Source organism: Anoplolepis gracilipes, chromosome 4, assembly GCF_047496725.1.
Source record: "Anoplolepis gracilipes chromosome 4, ASM4749672v1, whole genome shotgun sequence".
Classification (NCBI taxonomy): domain Eukaryota; kingdom Metazoa; phylum Arthropoda; class Insecta; order Hymenoptera; family Formicidae; genus Anoplolepis; species Anoplolepis gracilipes.
The window spans coordinates 12187280-12212278 of record NC_132973.1 but is presented as its reverse complement, the minus strand read 5'-3'; the positions used below and the strand labels follow the sequence as shown (position 1 = coordinate 12212278).

General features: G+C 31.7%; 1 protein-coding gene and 2 long non-coding RNA genes across 5 annotated transcripts in view; 1 reads left to right on the top strand and 2 right to left on the bottom strand.

Moving 5' to 3' along the window:
- The first annotated feature begins 12294 nt into the window (after positions 1 to 12294).
- Positions 12295 to 24999, top strand: part of LOC140665400 (uncharacterized) — a 197864-nt gene continuing 185159 nt past the window's right edge. For 2 of the 3 annotated variants that reach the window (XR_012046601.1, XR_012046600.1), the window contains exons 1-2: positions 12295 to 12997; positions 15045 to 15087. This is a non-coding gene — a long non-coding RNA (uncharacterized lncRNA). The remainder of the gene's footprint in view (positions 12998 to 15044; positions 15088 to 24999) is intronic. The other variant, XR_012046599.1, reaches the window with a different exon arrangement.
- LOC140665397 (omega-conotoxin-like protein 1) lies at positions 15254 to 17820 on the bottom strand. Its single transcript, XM_072891487.1, has 3 exons — positions 17687 to 17820; positions 16158 to 16276; positions 15254 to 15583 (listed from the first exon to the last, which is right to left on the bottom strand). The coding sequence occupies exons 2-3, from the start codon at positions 16251 to 16253 to the stop codon at positions 15443 to 15445; spliced, it is 237 nt and encodes a 78-aa protein (XP_072747588.1). The 5' UTR covers positions 16254 to 16276; positions 17687 to 17820; the 3' UTR covers positions 15254 to 15442.
- On the bottom strand, positions 22909 to 24190 carry LOC140665398 (uncharacterized). Its single transcript, XR_012046591.1, has 3 exons — positions 24056 to 24190; positions 23289 to 23395; positions 22909 to 23030 (listed from the first exon to the last, which is right to left on the bottom strand). It is a non-coding gene; the product is annotated as an uncharacterized lncRNA (long non-coding RNA).

Genomic DNA, 24999 nt, shown 5'->3' with positions numbered 1-24999 from the left:
CGCTATGTGCGATTAAGATTTTGTAATGATTATCTCTAAAAGCTTTTAATTACAACTTTTAATCTTTAAAACTTTACCTTGACTATATAAGTCATAAATTTTAAATTTTTGTAAATATTCCAAGCTATTAAAATATTAAACTCTTCAAAATATGCCTATATAATATAATATAATAGTAATAAAATAGCATAGAATTAAAATTATAAATATATTATTACTAAAAGACTATATCGCATCATGCTTCATCAATTGATGCAGAATTGAAAATAATTACAACACGGGAGGATTAATTTAGATTACGCTAATGCATATCGTTTATTACTTGGAAATCAAAAATACAAACGAATGCCATTGATAGAGTGCTTTTTAATTAAGCCGTCTTGTAAATTGCTCTCTGTCGAGTTGGCACAGTGGATCACTTCACGCTAATTTTTCGCTGTTAATTACAAGTATTTGTTTGATTATCGACACCGTGGCGAGTCAATAATAAAATCACGAACCGCGTATAATTGTTTTTGTGATCATGAACATTTTGTCAATTTCAAACGTTGCCACTGTGATTCGATGCGCGCGGTTTCGCGAGTACTCACTTTAATCGGCGAGAAAAATGGTGGGAGGGGATATAAATCGATGGAAAAGCCCAGCGTGAGCGGGAAAAGTGTCGGCGACACGCGAACGTACAATGAGATATTAATACTCCCATTTGGTTTCGATTTCCTGGAAAAACGTTTGATGGAGATAAAATTACCGGCAACAACGGTACAGCGCCACAATAAATCAACCGCATATCCACCGTCATTTCCATTGTATAAAATCCGGCCAATTATGCGGACTCGATGAGGATCGTATCGATCATTATCTTTGATTTCATTAATGATAAAATTTAGAATGAAAATACCTCATGACATATTTTTGAACGTTACATCGTTAATAATCAACGCATGTGTTTATCCCCTCAGGACTGTTAAACAGATTCTTCATATTTCAAACGCTATTCTCTGAGTAATGAATTTAATTGGCGTAACAATTTTTAAACCAAATTAGTTCTACAAATAAAAAAAATAATATATCCAAGCATTAACTTTATAAAAATTTGAGATATATTTCACGATTAAAAGAAATTCTTTAAATATACAGCCGTATAAGGGAAGGGGAAAAAGGAGGATTATAAAAATTTGATGAATATTTTACTCGCCCTTCAACTGCAATTTTAACTTCACATTCGAGCATTTTGTGACTTTTTGAGATATGCAGGTGCATCTTATCTTGTAGAACGGGCGCGTCTTCGCGTTTACGGATAATCAAAAGAGCACTTTGCCGAATTCGCGGCGCGCAAATTGTCATGATAAACATGATCATATACTGGGAGCCTAACCGTGACTCATCCTACACACGACTGCGTTTACACTCAATAGGGTCACCGTATCAGTGGGTCGTGCTACCATGGTACAGGGACACGATGGTCCACCCCCGTGTTGCACCCTCTGATAATAGCATTATGATTCGCCTGATTGTGGAAATAAACACGGGATCTGTACGGGGTGCAACGCATACGCACGCATGCACACACACACATGTATATATATATATATGCATATATATATATATATATATATATATATATATATATATATATATATATGTACAGATGCATTTATACACATATGCAGGCATCACACATGCACATACGCGACGACTCGGACAGTTCACGCCGCCGGTTAAATACGATATGACAATAAATTTAGTTCCGTCGATCGGCTGGTCGATCGCATCGTCGATAATTACGATCGTGCGATTATCTCGTCTGTGAGCGATAACGATGCCGCAGTATAATTCGCAGGTGATTATTCGAGTAGTATGCGTTTCATCGAGCATCACATTGCTGCCCTGACAGAAGACATTTATCATCTCTCCGAAAGACTTTATTTATGCGCCTTTAATTGAAATCTTCAATGTTTTATAAAATTTGATTGTAATTCCGCAGATATGATTTATTAAACTTGTCAATTTATTTCTGAATTTAAAGCGCGTAAATTATTAATGTGTGTATTTGATATTTAAAAATCAATAGAAAATTTATCAATTATAACAAATATGTTCGACATATTCAATTATTATTCATTAAAGAAAGATTCTTCTTTCCTCTAGGAATCCTTAATTAGAAGAAAGTACGTGATTTTTATTTATAGTAACAATTAACAATATTTTTATTTCTAGCCTAAGAAAAACAGATTGTTATATATGTATGTATATATTTTGATATAAAGTACGATAAAAATCTTTAACTTTGCAAGTAAATAGATGTAAGTGCGATAAGTAAAAAATATGTAATAAGATGTATAGTAAGATGTGAGTAAAAAAAAGTACAAAGTGCTATCTCAAAATATACATTGTGATCTTTATATTAGATTAATCAGATTACTAGCATCGCATCGTATGAAACACGTCTGTCAACGCAATATCAGGATTCCGTCGATGACCGGCGCTCGCGCGGAGCGTCGAAGGCGCAAAGTCCGCGAATATTTCGTAGGGCGACATCACGTGCAACAGGCGTCTCGGTGCGAGGGGCACGTGCGTTCGGGCTGCCTCAGAATCTTCGGTATTTGATCGGTATCGATGGCGACCAATACGCGCGCATCGGTGTACATAGCCGGCACGCGCGAACGTGCGGCCGCGTACGTGTGGGTTTGTGTTTGTACGAGAATGTGCCGGCTAGCGTATAGCTAACAGGGTCACTGTGCCAGCAGGACACGAAGGGGTCGTGCACCCCCCTGTCCCTGATTGTCCGAATACGTAACAGACTATCAGCACTACCGGTGTGTATAGCGTTTATTGTAGATCGATCGATCGGTTCCATTGATCGCGTTGCGTACTCGCTCATACCGCGTCGCTTTACTATCTATAAACACTATGTGCGGATTCACTGTCGCTTTATGTATGCGTCGGCTATTAATTATCACGACAGATAACATCGGCTGCCAGTGCTGAATCGGCGTGGACGGTGTGTAGCATGTAAAAGTCTAGAGATAATCAAAACCGCTCGATTTTTTTTTTTTTTTTTTTCAAAAGATCACATCGTGTACATTTTTCATATTTTATAATTATCGATTTCGAGTAATACAGACTGTGATAAAACAGCTATATTAAATAATCTGTCGTAACAGAATACGCTTTTGATCTATATATATTAATTCGAAGTGTATCCGCCAATTGTCGATTACCGAGTTAAAACCAATGGGAACTTTTAAATTTTTCTACATATTTCGACCGTCAAAACATTGGCATTATTAACTTTCCATCCTGCTAATTATTCCCGCCCTCGCAAAGTCGTCTGTCGCGTGACTAAGAGAGGGTGTGACTGTCATCTGAATAGTCGCCGAATGTATTAAGACATCATGTGACGCTATAAAAGTAACGTCAGACACATTTACTTATGAGAGAGCCAAGTAAAAAAATGGATCCACTTTCATTTTATTCTCCGTCATGTTAGTTTCAGGAATTAAGGAAATACGTACTTATATATATATATATATATATATATATATATATATATATATGTATATATATTTATTTATTTATTTATTTATAAAGAGAAAGAGAGAGAAAGAGAGAGAGAGAGAGAGAGAGAGAGAGAGAGAGAGAGAGAGAGAGAGGGAGTGAATATATTTTCTCTGTCTCATTATATATATATGTATATATATTATGATTATTAATTATTAAACAACCTTGGTTCCTACGCACGCGAGACATGTGCATCGCGCGCGGCGCACTGTATATCTATTTTTCATTACCACCCAGTGTAATTAGAGTACATTTCGGTATCCTTGCGCGAGGCAATTGTATTACATTTCCCGTAGCGACCAAATGTAATTATTTTTACAGTGAACTAGCCTGAATTGAATGGTGAACACGGCTGCTAATGATCCCGCGGCATATCGGTACGATATGAGAATAACGGGCAACGGACTTGCCAAAAATTCAGACGCGCGTAATTCGCCATTGTATTGTCGAAGCGTAACATCTTGTTCGTGCGGCATACGATAGAAGAATCCGTAGGTTACACGAACGATCGGACGGGGAGAGAGAATCGATGGTTGAAACTCGACGCAGAGAAGACAATTCGCGGGCTTAGCTGCGTAATAAGAGACCAGTGTTTTTGGCTTGGTATGGGACGATGTTGTCCGGCCGCCGGATCACCGTGCATGGGGATAGAACGTAGGTGAAATGAGGGGTGAAGGGTGTCCAGTGACGATAGGTCGCCATGGCAACCGACTGCACCGCTTCACCACCCCGTGCATCCCCCATGGCTGCAGTCCGAGTTTGCGAACGGAACTGCATCCTGGCGGAATGGGCAGGAGGGGCGAACGGATGGAAGCACCCTGAATTTCGGTGGATAAGTGCGGAGGCACGGAGACGGGGTTGAAACGAGGGAACCGGACAGTCACCCCTGCGAATCTATGTCTAATGATTATCGCGTATCCTCGGTTCGTCGAGATCCCCATGGAATTTAGTCTCGCGCGTTCATTAAAAATATCAAAGCCTCGTGAAATCCGGAAATATTCCTCGCGAGGCTTATGCAAAGGGGGCCCAAATAAAAGATGCAAATTGTTCGTAGACGTGTACTATTGATAATTAAAATTATTATCGCATATTAATTAGCAAGGATCGTTTTTCTACTATTTACTATTGAAAATTAACCATCGGCTTCGTAAAGCAAATATACATATACGCGCATCAAAGTGCAAATGCACATCAATGGGGTTAATGGCACGAAAGAAATTGATAGAGTAACGCTTGGCGCACAGGCACGCGATCGGAGATAGTCAAATAACGACTTTTACTCCGCGTAGCACAAGCAGCGTAATGGTCACTCCCGGCGAATCTCCTTGAACGAGGCCAATCGTAGTCTGCGCTAAACACGACATTACAGCTCGCACCGCTGATGGACGTGCACGCGACTTTCAAAGTTTTTCGTGGGAAGGGGTCGCCGGGTTGTACGGAAAAGGCGCATTACATTATTTATCTTATTTATCGGAGTTTGTGCCATTTTCTGATCTGATTCGGCGATAGCGGTCACGTACGACCGTCGTGTGTGCGTCGGAGACAGCACACACAAGGTGGCGTGTCAGAAAATTATTATATGCCTTACTTTACTGTCTGTGTCTGTCGAGTGAATATTTTATTCACTCCATAAAGCGTCCGCCTCGCGCGCCCTGAAGGTTTTCATCGCGCCGACGAACGCACGTCAAAAATGCCAAATGCCCTTTACGCGAAGCAACCAACTGCCTCCGCGAGCTATAATTGCCCTAAAGCAAAGCTTTCGCGTTACTAAAAGCGGATGATAGCTAACACTCGTCAGTGAATCAATCGTACGTAACAAGTGTATGGAGATGTATCGCGATATTTTAATATATTTTTCCAGCAATATTCTCGCATACTTGTAACCGGAAAACTGCACGAGAAATATTAATTATACCGACATACATATATCGAAGAAATTAGAAAAAACTCTATTATATATGAATGAAGGATAAATTTATTTCGATATAAATAATATAACTTTAAACGAATAAAATTTGAAATACGGTCACGCACCGATTGTGAACAAGACGATTAAGGAACTGGAAAGTTTGATTACGCGGAATAAGGTATGCCTGGTGTCCTTAGCTCCTAGGGCCTAAGCCGCAAGCTATGAATTTATGCAAATCGAGATAAGACTGGCACGTCTCCATGACCTCGGCCGAACCCCATGGTCGCCAGGGGTTACGTAGTGGCTTACAGTTTGGACTTCATGCCCTTCGTACCAACCGGACTAGCCAAACGGTCTGAACTATCCGCGGACTTAACCGACTGTTAAGTTCGACTTGAGTTACTCGCAAGACCGACCCCGTATAATCCAAAGGATCTCAGCGAAATGCCTCGGTATGATTGTGTAAGCGTTACGTCCAAGTTGCAAAGGAGTCTCGACCCTTCCGGCGGTATCGTTTGATCAGGATGGATACCGGCAAATAATATAATAATAAGCAGTGTTTGAGAAGTTGTATCGTAGTCTGCAATGATGGAAGTTAAACGGCGATCGTGATTCTAGACCAATTTCAGCACCAAACGCTAACATTCAGATAGGCACGTATCAATATATATCTCGATAAACTAGGTCAACACAATACAATATATTTCTCGTGTCATTGGTATTCGGTCAATAAAATTTCAAAATGTAACACTGTACTACACACAACTTATCGTTATTTTATTTTTTTCATTTTTTTTCACAGCTATTATCGCGTAAAAATTGGTTCTGTAGTGTAATCACGATAAATAAAAAAATATTTTTTTTTTTGCAAGAAGAGGAAAAAGGACAGGGTTGAGCAGGTGAAATACATTATTTATTTACTTTCTTTAATGTCATGCTTATTATTGATTTAGCAATAAATTTGATTTAAAGATTAAAGAAATAAATTTAACTATAAAATGATAACGCGACTCGGTGAATCTCATGCGCATGCGGTAACAGTCGTCTTGATTTCAAATACATTTTTCTCAACGCGTGTACCTGCAGATAGTATCTTCGTGAATATTTCAACGCGCGCTTAATCGTCACGATTCGTCAGCAAAGCAAAAAAAAAAAAAAAAAAAATTACCAAGCCGGTCGAGTTCCAAGGAAATAACGAATGCAAGAAATCAATTCCGCGACAAGATAACCGGAGTGGCCTCCAGCTCGTGCATGTGGTGGCCTGTCACATGTACGTGTACGTCCGAGCCGAGACCCAGGCTGAGCCGGCGATAAGATCGGTCGCGTGAGCCAACCTAGGGGTAGTTTGCCCCAAATGGCTAGTCCCATTTCCCTCATCTCTAAGTAGCTTGGCATTTGTATCGTCGTACGCGTCGGTTAGGTCGCACCGACGCCTCGCGTTCTCTTCGACGCCCGCCTGTCCTCGTCATCGTCACACTTTACTCCCACTAGGTTGGATCAGCCCGATAACGGAAAATCACTACACACGCGCCCCTCCCCGCGGTCATTGATAATGAGTACATTTAAAAATACTCTTTTTATCTACGGGTTGGAAAATATCAAGATCAATGATAATTGTCGATTACGTCGCCGCTTCGCTCGACATTATCGAATCCGCGGGATTATCCTTCGATTAAATTCATTTCGGACCGGAAGTATGCGCGTACTCGAACGTCGAATAAGGCGAGACGAGTCCTCGATCTCGTTCTCGAAGCACCGTCAGAGAGGCCCCTCATCGGAGAATAATCTGGCGACAGTTTCATTAACGCTCTTTTCCCGACGTCAATCCGTCATGGATTTGGAACGGAGTGCAAGCTGGAAACCCTGCGGCCTATCTCCTACCCTCGTTCCTTTCGCAAATCGGCTCCGGCGTGTCCCTTTCTCCGTGCCCGGGATCGCTTTTGGGCCATGTGAATCCGGCGGACACAAGTACCCACCTGAAATCCTGACGTCCTGACGTGGCAATGCACCGCGCGGGAACGAGAGATCGCGTTGCAAGTGCCGGGGCTGTAGCTAAGCTCAGCACATTGCTGTGTGCCTTCCGGCTTAAGGCCGATAATGTTTTCATATTGTGGCGTGCTGCCGGCATTACGTCGCTCCTTGTGACTGGCGAGTAGATCTTGCACGAGAATAGGACCGAGAACCTATTCTCCATCTCTCTCTCCCTCTCTCTTTCTCTTTCTCCTTGTACCGCTTGTATCTTCGACCAACGCCCTCTCGTCCGTCGCTTTTATATTCCGCTTGTCGTGATCTTTTAACATCCGACGCAATCCGCTGCGGAAACGAGCTTAAAAGCGAGTTGAAGAACCCACGCGACATGCCTCGCGGATGAGAACTTAAAAGGAACCACGAAGAGATACTCGAGTCGAGTCAAGGACTTCGCCTCGGCTCGCCGTTTGCCTCCGGTGTTCTCTTCGTATATCCTTCTTCGCTCTTTCTTTTCTCTCTCTCTTTTTTTTTTTTTTTTTTTTTTTTTTTTTACTTTCTGGAGTACCACGGCTTTCGACGCTGGAATTTCCCGCGGCTTCTATTGGCCCGTCCTTGCGGCACGGCCTTGACACTACTTCGATACTCATCAGTACGCTTTCTCTTTTCGAGAGCCAAGTATGTCGCGTAACTGGATTCGGTATGCAAAAAAATTCCATATAATTACAACTCGTTTGAATCTCGGAAAATAAATGAATATCGAAAATATTTTAATGCGCTTTCGATCAATTATTTGTTGCGAAATTATGCTGGAATCTTTCTTTGATTAATAAAAATGTGAATTGTATCATAGAAAGCGAAAAAAATATTTACAAAATTATGCATTTATATACTATACGAATATAAGACAAAAAATGACTGCGCATGAAATATGACTATGCGCCATATGGTAATTAAGCTAGAGTACGATAAGAGACAGCGAACAAATATTTGCAGAATGATGTCTTTACTAGTGAACGCTTCTACATGTATAGATCTTTTTTGCTCTTATCGATATCTCAACAGGCGCAGATTTATGAAAATTAAATTGTGAAGTACGAATTATTTGCCTATCATAAGCTGCAATAAATTTATAGAATCTAAATTATTGATTGTGTATCAATCGAATGTAAAATCGTAATATAACATATTATTATCATCAAAGAAAAAAAATAATTAATAAATCATATTCTTTAAAATTACAGATAAACACAATTACAGAGCATAAATTTAAAGCAGAAGTAACAAATAGTCGAGCAGTATAGAAAGAAATTCGGACACGTTTCAGTCGAAACAAACTGTAGAGCACGCTCTTTTTACAGAATGATTATTTGATATGCCTCTTCTCTGTTGAAAAATATGTACGTCTGTCTTTAATTTGTCAAGAAGGTTAGATTTCTGTTGAAACACACCGCGATGGTCAAAGAGTACGTGCGGTCCGGTGCAAAAGAGTTGGGGCGCTTAACTTTAAGCCGGCGCTAATGAGATTGGAACACGGCGGAAATTTTGTATAACGAACCGAAGAAGCTTTTGGTCTTTGAATCAAAGTCTACCTACTTTTCAAATTTACAAAGGCCTCGGACCGTCGATGAAATAAATTCACGGTAGAGTATTATTAGAGAGAAACTTCTCAAAAAATTTCGCGAGACCTCTTATTAGAGCAGACCAACAATAAGTACTCGCGGCAAGTTGTCTCATACAATATTCAATTTTCCGAGGCGCCATTTTGTAAGAGGCATTATTTTGCCTAATGGCAAAGATGTATGCAAGATATCGAAGTGAGTGTGTACGGATTTGGAGCGTGATATGGCAACCATGACAATACTTTTATGTGTCATTAACTTATCCGACGTAATCTGGAGACGTGGAAAGAAATCGTTCACGAGCGATTCCGAATCGGCCATATGGCGGGTCTCTGGTACGGGCTTATCGAAAGATAAGTCGATGCTATTAAACCACCCCAACGGACCCCCGCGCACCTGTCCTTCGCACGCCACGTAACATGTCGAGTTCGGTGGGATTTTTACTCCGTTCTGCGGATATACCGACAGAGTCTTTTTATCGAACAAAGGTTCGCCTTTTAACGAGTGTAGGGTAAACCGAGATAGGAGATAGTGAATTTAAATGTCCTCGAATATAACAGACGGGACGTAGAGAGGCGCACAAGGTAGACAAAGCCGGATCGTCGCGACGAATCTATCCGTTCGAAATTTTCGTCACTCGGCAATCACGAAATGTCCTTTTTCATCAACCTACGTCGACAAGTTTTATTTTTTTCGAATATACATTACAATTTGTTTGTCTAAGTAGGTATATATATATGTATATTAAGCAGGTCTAGAAAAATAGACATACATAATTAGATTATAAGGCTTATATATATATGTATGTATAATATATATTATATACTTTGAAATTAAATTAAAACTTGAATTTTTTAATCGCATATACACATCTATAAATGAGAAAATTTTGAGTTGAATTGGGAGTTTTTCTAAACCTTGATTCTTGGCAAATTATTTTTTTTTATTGTAAATAATCTTAAAAATTATCATAGTATTTTTGTGTTTTTTGAGCTAAAATCACCGCCATATACTCAAGAACTTTTGATAGTGCATACATGTAAATATATGCACGCGAGAGTATATTTTCAAATATTTAACGTGTTTTTTTTATTTTTTCCAAAAAATTAAATATTTTTTACGAAAAATATTGACATCTAACTATTCTTTAAATTTTTTGAAAATTACGTTTAACTCTTGGTTTATAAAATATGTACTTAGGTCATTTTTACTTTAAGATAAAATATCTAGCATTTTTACAATTTCACAAGTAGGTATAGTTATAAGAATTGTATTTGTGTAAATTCTGTTACGTATTAAATTTGTGATTATATACCTTTCAAGTATAGAGTATTTGTTATATAAGTATATACGTATATTTATTTTATCTTAAGATTAAAATAAAATTTAATTTAGAACTCACCAATACGATGTGCAACGACAGATTTATAATAGACAGCACGTTGATCAGAAAAAGAATATTCAAATTTTATATATAAAATAATGTCTCAAATAATTACTACTTTTAAAAGATAATTATTAAGCGTATTTAAATTTTTTACTTTTAAAATATAAATATTTAATTAAAAAAACTTGTATAATTCTCACAAAAAATTATGTGCGTGTATATTTAATAATAAATAATAATTTACTTTTATTATAAAAATAATCTAAGTAATTATAAATTTTTGTTATGATATTAAATTATTCCATATGCAGTTATATATAAAAATATTATAAATATTTTATTACAAAATATTTTAATATTTTGTAATAAATATTTTAATATTTCTAAATAAAATTTAAAATATTGCATGTGCAATGATGTGAAATAGATCGTTATCGCCGAAACAAACGAGCAATTAATTTTATAAATAAAAAATTTTACAATAAACATCATAAATATAAAAAATTAAATATAAATTTAGACATATTAGACCCGATATATACGACGACTCTATCTAATTATATTTGCCCGACGTCTCCCCGGATCTTATCTTTCCTGTTTATTCTTTATTGCTTCTTCATAACACTCACAAAAACACAGTTTTACAATCACGCGTATACTAATTAACAGAATACGATAATTGCGCGACATAATGGTACATGGCACTAATCTTATTACCAAGAAAGAACAAACGTAATCAATATCATAAAATCTCGTCAGTCAAAAATCATGGAATTAAATTTCTTCGGAATTCGTCGCGGAAACTCTACTAAAAAATAATATATGTTCTCGTTCAAAACGATTATTATTTTATATTATATGTAATATAAAAAAATTATTATATATTATATATTATATTTTATATTATATATAATTCTTAACACACAACACTATACGTAAATTAAAATTAAAGACATGTATACATGTATTTATGCAGAACGCCGTATTAGAAAATTTGTATATTACATTACTGATTATTCGTCCAATAGATTTCGATCAAATAAAGAAAATAGATACACGTTTTATTTTTACAACAATATATAAACGATGAATTTTTGTATATGTAAATATACGTTTAATAAATATTAACGTCACTCAATTTAGAATCAATCTATTTGGTATGATCCAGAATTCGTCTTTTTATGACGTATTATTGTTACGTACGAAACTCTTTTTTTCATTTATCGTTATCTACATAAGCAGTATGGCGTGGCATTGACGCTACTATGAAGCAGTGACCAGCACTGATCTCTGTCGCGTACGGATGGTCCTCCTTCCCCATCAAGCCTTATCTATCATTGTATGCACGTATACGATACTTACATTTATTTCAATAATCGTCCATTACGAGAGTTGAACTGAAAATCTATAATCTCGTAGAGAATGATCACGTTTGACATCTCTCCTAGTAGTGGATCTCTCCGTGAATGTCACGCCATACCGATAAATACACGGACTAGTCAATTGTGTGGCAAAAAGAGCTGCGCATGTAACAATACGTCGTGAAGAGACGAGTGTCGGATCATGTGACGTAGAGTATACGTGTTTTTATACGCATATTTTGTTGTTTACGCGTCGAGACTCGAACGGGAAGGCGACCGCTTGCGTTGTATTATCGTTCGAAACACGACCGTGACAAGTACTAAGAGAGATCAAACGTGATCATTCTCTATGAACGATTATAGATTATCAGTTGTGCGATTAATTAATTCTCAAATTAATTGACGATCATTGAAAGAAACATTGTAACTACTAAGCAGCTTTTAAGTCGAGTTATAACGTGCATTTATATAATAGGTAGTAAATATATCATATATTTTTAAACGTGTATTATTATTTTTTAACATTTATCAACGTATCATATTGAGAAAAATTCCTTGTTTGTAATTTATCGTCGCAATTTATTAAAACGCATATTCTTTTACTTAATCAAAATCTGTCGAACGAATAATTGATAATATGATATACAAATTTCCTGATATGGCATTCAACAGATATGTATCTTTAATTTTAACTTACATAGTGTTTCGCTTACAATTATATTACATAATACAAGATAATAATCGTGAACAAAAGCGTATATTATTTTTTAGCAAGAATTACCGCCGCAAATTACAAAGAAAGATCGTACGATTTTCCACTGACGAGCAGATTTTAGCTTTATGATATTGATATGGTTTCACGTTTGTTTTCTCCTAGTAATAAGATGTGCATCGTGTCCGATTAACATTGTGTCGCACAATTATCCATTGCATCAAATGACGTGAAACAAATTGTAACTTTAATAATGTTCATATAATAAACATAATTTTTAGTTTATTATTTTAACGTAATATTATAATAAAATGCCTGCAATTAACGTCGGGAGTGTCGTACAAGTCTCGCGCGATTGGCGTATTTTACTGATTAGTAATAAACCGTATTTTATTTTGTGAATAATAAGTGCCTTGAAGAAACAGTAGGAAATGAACCAAAGAGAAGGAGCAGGCTCGGGAAGGCAACAGTGGAGCAACCGTGAGTATCATATTTAATTTATTGAATATTGTAAAAATTGTTGATTGCTCGTTTATTTTAGTAATTTATTTTAAATCTCAGTGATAACAACTCATTTTTTATAATAATTTAATTGTCCAATGTAATATAATATATATAAAATATTCTATAGAGATTATTTAGCAATATACTTAAATATTTATTCAATAATATCAAATAAATAATAATGAAATATTTATAATAATTAATTTATAATTAAATTTTATTTGCAGGTGATATTTATTTTCAGTGACTTAATTTCTCGATAATTTTATTTTAATACTTAATTAATTCATTAATATTTAACTTATTAAACAACTTTACTATAATAAAATACTTTAATGAACTTTAGTGCTTAGAACTTTTGAATCGTGTTGATTTATTTGAATAATTATTTGTTTCTCTGTATTATTGATATATTGTATGCGTCTAATACGACACTCGTCCGATACTTTTCTCGGCACTCTTGATAATACGCACTTCCAAATAATATTTATTCTCTTTAATTTGAAATCACTTTGATGAGACAAGTGATTCTTATGATTACATATAATATCGGATCATAATATAATTATGATTACATACCGATCGCAGCATTAATCATGGTACTTTGGCGCGATTGCATTTCTTCGATGCTTATGATACTCTCGATCGTGATTATATCTATATCACAAATGCTCGCGTGCAATATATATTATAAACGAGAGTAGAAAGTATTAAATATTCCAATTTCCGATTCCGTTAGTTTTACAATTAGTCCGATACCGACGTTCCGAGATGAGAATCAAATACATAAGACCGTCACGATGATACACGCGTATGGCTCATATTACATTTATACGATAAAAGTTTGTTGAACGTATCGATTGACTATCAGATAGAGAATTCTTAGAATCTTGATAGAAATTCTCTATTCAATAGCCAATTGCTGCGTCCGACAAGCTTGTCGTATGACAACTGTAATATTACGTTATCTCTAACAAAATCGGAAGTTGCATGGAATCGGAACGTTTCGTCTAGAATGCATTTATTTGTAGCGTCGGGACGCTTGTGGTGTAAATATCATTGCAATCGAGCATCGTAAATGTCGAAGAAAGGCAATCGTGTCGAAGAGTAATTAATGCGACGATCGCAGAGTATAATTATATTACGATACAATGTCACAGTCGTAAGAATTATTGGTCTCATTGTCAATCATTCGTATCAGAGGTACAATTAGAGAAAATAAATATAATCACTCCACAAGTAATCGTATAGTATACCGGAAGTGCCGAAAATAATATCGGGCGATTGTCGTAGGATGCCTAGATGTAATACATCACATCGTTAGCGCAAATAAATGATAATCTAAACAAAGCAAGCTCAGAATATATTAATAAAATAAATATTAATAAATTATAAAAATAAAAATATCGTTAAGTAAACCTATATAATATCGAGAAGAAGCCTATATAATATTAAAAAAAAATATCAAGCGCGCACCTATAATATACATAGTACAATATATCGCGTTGGTATTACGAATGTGTAATATATAATTTGTGCATCATTTTTTGAATAAAGTTTGGTTTATTATTTATAAAAGACATATTATTTTAAAATTTATAGCAATGTTGTGTATATGATATATATGCAATCGATTCAAACGTAATTACATACAAAATGAATATTTTTTGGAGCAGACTCAGTTTTTGTCTTAAAATATATAAAGTATGAGTTTCAAAAAAATTAGTTAAGTGACTTCTACGCTGTCGATTATCATATTGTTATATAAATACATTATTTATCATATTATTATATAAATACGTATCAAATATTTTTATTTTATGTTTAAGATTTTACGTTTATAATTATTTGTTATTTATAACAGACTTCAATTTTAGACAGATTTTTTTTTAAAGATTATATAATCTTTTAAATTCAATATTTTGATTTAAGAACAAAAAATATCTGATCTTAAACCAAAAATTGCTTATAATTGAATTTAAAATATTACTTATTTTAATTTAAGTTTATTTGTATTTTACAGATCACAATTATGTACTACAACTCCGCTGTTGCGCGTAAAACTGGTGAGTAATAAAGTATTTTTTATTCTATGTAACTTTAAGATTTAAAAAATGTTAACATAGTATGATGGTAGATATCTTTATGCCAAATTAAAATTTAAAAAATAAATAAATGTATAAGATATGCTTTTTATATATTTTAAAAAATCTTCATAAATAAGACATCCAATTTATTTGCATTTATTTGCTTTTTATTTGCATTTCATGTCAAAAAATATCGTATTATTTACATTTTTACTGAATATTTACGTGACAGAATAATTTTTTAATTATTATTATTATAAATCTTATATATCACTGCCCAATTTCTTGAAATGTAGTCTTCAGATTAGACCTAATAAGATTGTTAATACATCTTTTAATAATCTTTGCCTTTCCGCTTCAAGATTTTCTCACGTGCAGCCATTATTTCAGCTTCAGTAATTATAACTTGACATCTATTTGCATATATGTGACATCTCATAGGGGTATTGGTACAGCAGTCTGAGCTAGAAACGCACTGAAATTTAATAAATAAAATGTTATTTAACAATTTAATTCTATATAAATACGAACATTAATAAGATGATATATATTGTAAATCTCATTTTTAAAGAAAATATTTTAACAAATACAAACATAATTAATAAATAAAAATAAAATTATTCATCAAAACTTAATAAATTGATATATTATACATATATAAGAAACTATAAGAATACATTTTTTTTTAATTTTAACAAGTGAGTACAATACATTTTATTGTATTCTGAATTAATCATCACGGTATTGCCATTGAGAAATCGCACTTGTATTTTTTTCTATATTAGACTATTATTCTTTTCAATTAATATTCTTGCACTTTCACTTACTGTACAATATTGAGGCAAGCTATCATAAATATTTATATTAAATTATTCAGAATTCCATTACAAGTTTATTGCAAAATTAGCAAAATTATCAAATCACGAGCTAAGAGTATTTTCTGCGTTTTCCTTATTGATCACAGCAATATTATATACTTTTAAGAAATGAGAATAAAAAAATAGATTTTATCAGAAAAGCAAAATAAATAAAAACATGTATATACTAACAGGGTCACCATGTCGACCACAGTTCGGCTTATCGGCTGCCATGATAAGAGACGCAGCTAGCAACGCTATGAAAACGTATAAGATTAATTTCGCCATCCTTCACAGTAACGTTTCTTACTCTGCAATCAAAAATTTTAATAAATTAATATTAACGTCAAAAATATAGAATATTTCTAAATGTGATAATTTCATATAAATTAAAAAACTTATATACATAAATTTATAAATAACGTATAATTGATACAATTTTAATTATATTAAAATAAAAAATTTTATTTTTTATTTTCATTCTCATATTCCTAATTCATGCGAGACATATTCCGATGTGTAAATTTAAATTCAGCTTACGTAATGCGATAAGTCGACCATGAATTTTATCTTAGTAACCGGTTATAGGTATATATACATGAATGAATCATCAAGGACGAAATGTCTGATTCAATTAGTCTTCAATACATTGTAAAAAGATGAAGAATTGTATAAACTATAAAACTACACAATAAATAATAAAACTGTTTAACATTACACTTATTATTTAAGCAATTTTACATACTTTGCAATGTAGACAAAATAATTGCTGCATTACATTTTATAAATTTATATTATTCGGTTATGAAAACGTCTAATATGCTATCAAAGTATACAATTATTTTAACCATGAACAATAAACATAGTGCAGGTTAAATGCACTCTGCAATATTCTCTAATAACATAACAACATAATGACTAAATATGAATAAACGATTGCTTATTACGATCAAATTTCACAAATTTAGTTTACATCTAATATCTACGCGCGACGTTCACATTGTATATATTATATATATATATATATATATATATATATATATATATATAATCTATGTAGAGCTTTCTTTTAAATCATAAATTTTTTGAATTAATCTGCAACATTAAAATATTTTTAAGACTTTAAAACTTGACTTTCTCTTTATTAATAAAAATATAATAATAATAAACGCGCCCATCAACAATTGTAAAAGTAATATGTGAGACGTATATGTATAAAATGAATGATATGAATATATACATGAATATGTATGTCGTCAAATGTAGGCAATATCCTCATGTCATGTCATCGTCATGTCTATGAGAAAATGTAATTTTTTTGTAACTATTCATCATCGGACACACGTATCATGACATAATAAATATTAAAAAATTGAAAAATTATAATAAGAGTTCAATATATCGAATTTCCGTTAATAAAGAAACAAATTCTAATATCTCTCTCACAAAATGCATTTAATTAAAATAAAATAAAATAAAATTGAGAAGTTGTTGACTAAATTGAATATAGTAATAACTGTTTAATAAATAAAATTTATTGTTATGTCAAATTTTCAGACTATTTTTTAATATAAATAATCAACATTTTTTAAATAAATAATTTTATAATAATTAATAAAACTTTATTATAGAGACAAGTCATTTATATCCAATGCATATATAGAGTAAACAAATTTCAAATAGATGTATGCGATTAATAATTCGTGTTAGTAAATACTCACGGGATATTTCAGCGAATGCTCGTCTTGACTCTGACCGTCTGGAAATCTCGACCTCGACTGATTTCTTCATTTACAACGGTTAAAGCATTTATACAACTACTAACACAGATACATATGTACATACCATGTTGTGTTCGATGACGCAGAAGTGGTTATAGTCGTTACATTTTCTTCGTGGATATTTTTTTGCTATTTCTTTGTTTGCTGATCTTTTATCTAAAGTCAGTGACATACTTGTGCATTTACATTATCAAGTCAATTAATAATCGTTATGGTATACATAAAAAATATTTTATATCTACTAAAAAACACATTTTTAAGAACAAATTCTTCGAAAGTATTGATGTCATACTTTTTTTTTGGAGGGAGAAATATTTTATTTAATTTCGAATATCTATTCTAATATCGTATTAGATTATCTTAGCCAAGCAATAATTATATTTTAATTAATAAAAATTGTATATATACATATATAAAAATGATGTATAAGCATATAAATTGTAGTTTTAAAAATTTATGACATTCTTAATATAATTAATCATTGTTCAACATTAAATTAATTGAAAATTTTTTTTTATGATATTTGAGTTTTTGTGATACTTTCATTGCGATGATTTCTTATTTCAAAATAATCGATTTTTGAGACATATTATGGTATAGGTACATACATATGCATTATGCATCATATAAAACAATATCATAATTTTAGACAAAAAATTATTGAAAACAGACCGAAAAATTTATTATATTAAAAATAAATACAAAAATAATGGACTGATATAAAAAAGTTGTTAAAAAATAAAATTTTTTAAAGAACGTAGATATATGCATACAATATGCATACATATGTTTGGCACAATATCTTTAATAGATTTTTTATATTGGTGAAATGTCTTATTTATATATTCTAAAAATATTTTGACAATTAGATATCTACGTTTTTTAAAAAATTTTTATTTGTTAACAATCTTTCCATGTTCGTTCTTATATACTACTTATTATTTTTGTTCTTTTTTTCAATATAATAATTTCAGATTTAGATAATGTTCTCCTTATATTTAAAATATGTAAAAATTTGCTAATTGTATGCCTTAAAATATTCAACATTCTAAATTTAAAAAAATAGTCATTTATATTCTAAAATTAATACAAACATACAAGCAACTCTGACGCGACTTAAATGCCAATAAAGATAATAAACGCTGTATTGCGGAAGAGTGAATCATCCTATAGAATCATTCGTTACATCAATCTTAAACTCACGTTTGCGAGAGAAATCGTTTCGCGGTTATTGCAGATTTTGGTTATTACAGTTCATCTTATACGCATAAAACGAGAATATGAGAATACAAAAAGGCGCCTTCCGCTGATATTCTCTTTCCATTTCAACAGTATCGAATGCACAAGTGCTTTTTGCCCTTTGCGCCGGCATTCTATCGAGTGCATATTGCGCGCCTCGTGCATTCCATTGATTCTCCGACAAAGCGCTCTTGTTCTTTAATTCGGTTGACAGGAAACAACAGGAAAGGAAACTGAATCATCCGGTAGCATTGTCCTTTTGTTTGCCCATAGTGGCTGAATAGGAATATAGTCGGGGTTTTTTTCCTGTCATCGGCGAAGCTTCGACACATCATGAGCCGAATTAACCTTTTTAGTATATCCGCAACAGTAGCAGACACGCTTGACGCTTTTAAGCGACATTCGCGTTTCACGGATTTACCGCAGTCTATTCGACTCAAGTGCTATCGCCGTTTTGAACTTTTCAGTGTTAATTGACGTATATGAGATGTTCAAGAAATATACAAAACGAATATTTATATACGTTTTCTTTTTAAATTTTAAATCTCATATCAAATTTGCATATCTAAACGTAAAATATACTCTTTTTTTTTAGTGCTCTCTCTCTCTCTCTCTCTCTCTCTCTCTCTCTCTCTCTCTCTCTCTCTCTCTCTCTCTCTCTCTCTCTCTCTCTCTCTCTCTCTCTCTCTCTCTTTCTGTCTCTTTCTTTCTTTCGGTATTGATAATCGATAATAAATATAATCAATTTTTAAGTAGAGGAAAAATAATAAGTAGTGACTAGTATATTTAAATAGCTCTTGTTTTGCCAATACAAAATGCATTACCGATTTTGACTGTATACATATTGTTGAAAATTAATATGAAACAATATAAATACCCGAGAATTTACATTTAATTGGTGAAAATATAAACGTATAAAGAGTGCGTGCGTATGTCAGATCTCCAGTTTAATAAAATGCAACATAATACCAATTATTTCAATATTATTAAATATCATGCTCATTTATATCGCATTTATATTGTCCATGAACACACATGTTTTGCACAACATTTATATAGAGTTTTACAAGGTCGTGTGTTACTTTTATCGATAAAATGCAATAGTTGCGCAATTGTTCCATAATCAAGTAATGTTTATTTGATTCTACTTTAGGCCCAATTAGATAATTATACATATGCAAATTAGGATTACTGTCAAAGAATAAGTACTTAATGAAACTTACTGCGCATAATCACTTGATAGAACACTTATTATTTACTATTTGTATTGTAAAAGAAAAATAAAAATCAATTTAAGTTTTTTTAATTATAATCAATTAATAAAATTGTTTAATTATTTATACGATTCTAAATACATTTGATAATATGTACGTACATTTGTAGATACATTCCATGAAAAATAGATATTTTATTTACTGTTCAACTCTTATACGATTTCAGTTATAAATTTATAAAGTGTTAATAATAACACACGCCGATTTTTTACACACTCATCAACCTCGTTAGTTAATTAATGTATATTTAATTATGCATCTAACAGCTAAACATAGCGTTCATGGTAGGAGCTATAGCGTGTAATAATAGATATTAAATTTCAAGCACATCCGATTATACCCGCAGATGTATTTACGATAATCCCTCCAAATAATAATGGGCGCGGTCGTCTAATTCGTTTTAATCATTACCGAAGAATTAATGATTGTGTAAGTACAGTTTCAATACGCATATAGTAATATTTTACAAACATTTTATCCCTTTCTATCTATTTTAAATATTATATAAAGTGCGATTACGCAGTGACATTTATCAATTAATTATTTATTTATTTAAGGAATATTGATATACAGTTTTTTTAAACGTGTCGAATTATTAGAAATTTTACATATAATATATAAAAATTCTGTTTCTCAAAGAAAAAGCGAGATTGTGGTCAGTAATAAAAAATCAAGAAAATGGTGCATTTGGTGGATATGGTCCAGGACCAAGAGGTCTGTTATCTTCTCCAGGCACAAGCAGACCTGATTTTGCTACACACTTTGCAGCATAGGTTAAACATTCCAGATAACGACAGCAATCGTAGTATAGTTGACACTAAAATATTTAAAATATTTTATTTAAAAAAAGTATTATTCAATATTATTGCAAATACTGACTTTATGTAAAATATAAAACGCAATTTGATCTTAATTTATATATTATAAATTTAATTTTAATTTTAGATCTTTTTTCTTTTTCCCCTTTTTCTTCTTCTCTTTCTTTTTCTTAATCTAATACGTGCAAAATAAGTTCTTTTTTACAATATATTCACAAAATATAAATTCAATCAAAATACTTACAGATTGTCCCATAGGACTGCACGTATCTCCTTGAGGAGCAGCGAAAGCCATAGCAATTATAATGAGAACGGTGAAAATAACGCCCTTCATCTTCAATATTTGTTTTTTCTATAATTATCACATTTGTATATAAATAACCTATTATTATGCCAAATAAAATAACTTAATACTTTCTCAAAATTTGTTAAAATAGCTTTACATTAATTTATTATTTAAATGATAAACAATCATAATACTAAATTAATAATATTAAATAATAATAATATTAATATAATATTATTAATAATATTAAAGATTTAAACATTTATTATAATTTAAAATAATGTGAATAAATAAATAAATTACTTTTCTGGAGTAACCGTTGCGCAGAACGCAATTGATCGATATTTGACTTTCAGATGCCATTTATACTTTTTGTGTCACACTTGTGCAAATCAAAAATATTGAAACACTGTTTATATTATTTAATATGTGCATAAGAAAGAAGAATATCATATGCTGTAAGTTTTACGCTTTCACAGCAAAGTTAATACTTTTATCTTTTTTAAATTACTTTTTGTGTAGCATTTTCTTTAATTGACATTAAAATGTTTTAAAGGATTCAATACATTTTACAAATTAAATTATATAATGTAATAATCAGATTATATTAATACTATGTTATAACTATATAAAATATAAAAATTATATAGTTTGCTGTAATTTACAAAAAATTTTGTATGAATTTTGTTTCATTGTTATAATCCTATTTAGTAATTATATAACTCTACATCATGTAATAAATTATGTAGAAATAACTATAATATTATTCATGAATTATTTATGAGAGTATAGGATTGTGGGAATATAAAAAGTTAACTATTGTATTTTTATATTGTTGAAAGGATACATTATGTATTAACTCATCTATTTCAAAAGTACGATTTTTAATAATAAATTTTTAATAATATGTTTCTTATATAACTTTCTTATACAACTTCTTATAACTTGATATTTAATGAAATTTTATTTTTAGAGCGATTACTCAAAAAAAAAGATAATTTCACTTAATGCTTTAAATAAACATGCTTTGTATATTCAGTTGCAATAACGCATTTTTAACATGGAAAAATAAAAAAGAAGGTTGTAGCAAATAAACAGTGACTATATTACGCAATAAAATTTAAATAACTGATTCAATCCAGGTATAAAATCCACAATTGTATAAAAAGTTAATATTATTTTATACAATTTTTAATTATATCACAATATCAAACAATTATCATCTTGTTATATAATAGTTTACGTTAACGAGATGTAAACTTATCTCTATTATACGAATATATGTTTACGCACGAATATTTGTTTATAATTATCTTCATAATCTTTACAATTATAAACGTTTGAGTTATTTTGATAATGAGAAAATGGATTCTTAGAAAAATATGAAAGGAATTTTTTTATACAATAAGTAAACAAATATATATTATTATATATGTATATTTTTAATTATAGTGGTATAATATACATTTAATACATTAACACCATTTAATACAAAATTTCTTCTCTAATTAAAAAAGATTAATCGTAGGCATAGAATATAATCGGTCTTTTTATTCAGTTATTGAGGGTCTTCTTAGTCCGCCGGAACCTAAGATTTATTTTGGAATGCATATGTTTGCATTTGGGACGCATACTAAACCGGGGCAACAGTCCTTTGTATTCTGACACTGTAAAAAGATGACGCAAAATTATATGTACGATTTTACATGATATCATTTTTGAAAACCGTTCAACTTAACGACATTATATATATTTTGCCGTATAAATTGATATAATAATTATTGTGGAGCGGAATATAATATTAAATTACATGATTAATATTAATGGTTTTGATGATTAATGTACGTTTGTTATACTAATAAAAGATTTAGACATACACATTATACACATATTACAATTTTGAATGATAACGTAACGGTACTTACTGGGAGACTAAGTTGAACACAAGCCATGGTCAAAGTCATTGCAAGAAGCGCAAAGCAAAGAAGTAGAATGAGTTTTCCCATCTTAATAGTTTTTGCTGATTTCTTTTCTATAAAAAATTGAAAAATGATCAATAATGATGGCTAGTTTTTCTAAGAATCCATTTTCTCATTATCAAAATAACTCAAACGTTTATAATTGTAAAGATTATGAAGATAATTATAAACAAATATTCGTGCGTAAACATATATAATAGAGATAAGTTTACATCTCGTTAACGTAAACTATTATATAACAAGATGATAATTGTTTGATATTGTGATATAATTAAAAGAGCAAATCGCTGTTCTTGGAGCGCAAAAATTTATTTTGGTTATGAAAATACAAATTGAATGGAAGCGAACGTTTGGGTCTACTTTACTTTTTGACCGATAGTTTGACCAACGTTTATGCGAATTTCGAATCAGACACGTAATGTTAATGAAAACATAGAATTTTATAAACAAAGAATTTCCGTTTTTTACCAATGTAATTAACGCTGAGGAAGGTCTTAAAGTAGACCGAAACGTTCGCTTCCATTCAATTTGTATTTTCATAACCAAAATAAATTTTTGCGCTCCAAGAATAGCGATTTGCTCTTACTAGCCATCATTATTGACCATTTTTTATTCTTTTAATTTAAGAGCTTATCTTCGTATCGTATAAAAAATCGAAACATTCAAGATAGAGAAATATTTTTAAATTAGAAATAATTTATGCGGAGGCTCACCTATTCTCACCTGCAGTTTGCTCTCTTCAAAACGTTCTGTGAACTTCACCGAAAATTTCTCAGCTTATATACAGGCTGATGTGTACACAAAATTATAAACTGATAATGTTTTTAAATATGTGTGAGTGCACTTTAATGACCTTAATACATCTTACATTGCTTGCAATTCCTTGATATTATCGTTGTTATTAAATTCTATCGGTTGTAAATAATATGAGACTCAAATAGTAATCGCGTCATTTCGTTTACTTGTTCTGTTTTGCATTAAACCACCCAGTACATTAATTACGATCAAAATAACTGGTATTTTAAAAAATGGATTTCTGTATTTCTGTAAGACATATATAAGAGATTTTATTAAATAATATATACACTTATTATTTATACTAAGAGAATTTATTATTTGCATTATTTATATTAAGACTTGTGCGTGCAAGGAGAAAAAAATAAATTTTTATCATAATTTTTTAACACTGATAATACCAAAAATAATAGTAATTGTAACTTGATAATGATTAGATTATGTAATATCTCTCGGTATTTTTCCTGTTCATTTTCTAAAATATAAGATTTTTTTAAAACTGTTATTTAATCTTGTCAGTAAGACAAAAACTCATGTTTTCTTTTCAAAGTATGATAAGATGAACAAATCAACGAAGACACAATGATGATCATAAATTATTCCAGAAATTATTCCAAATTTAATGCGCCATTGTAAAGATAACAAGCGTAAACAAATAAAAACGCAGTAACATTATGCTACAACGAATTAAGTTTTTATGTAAATTAAAAGTTTAAATATTATTAATACATTATGTGTCTACGGTAATACACAGAGTGTCCCAGAGCACATGTGTCAATGTTCGTGAGCAGATAGAGCAGGTCAAACTGAACATAAAAGTCCTGTATCATTTTGCGATTTTCGCAATAATTATTAAAATATT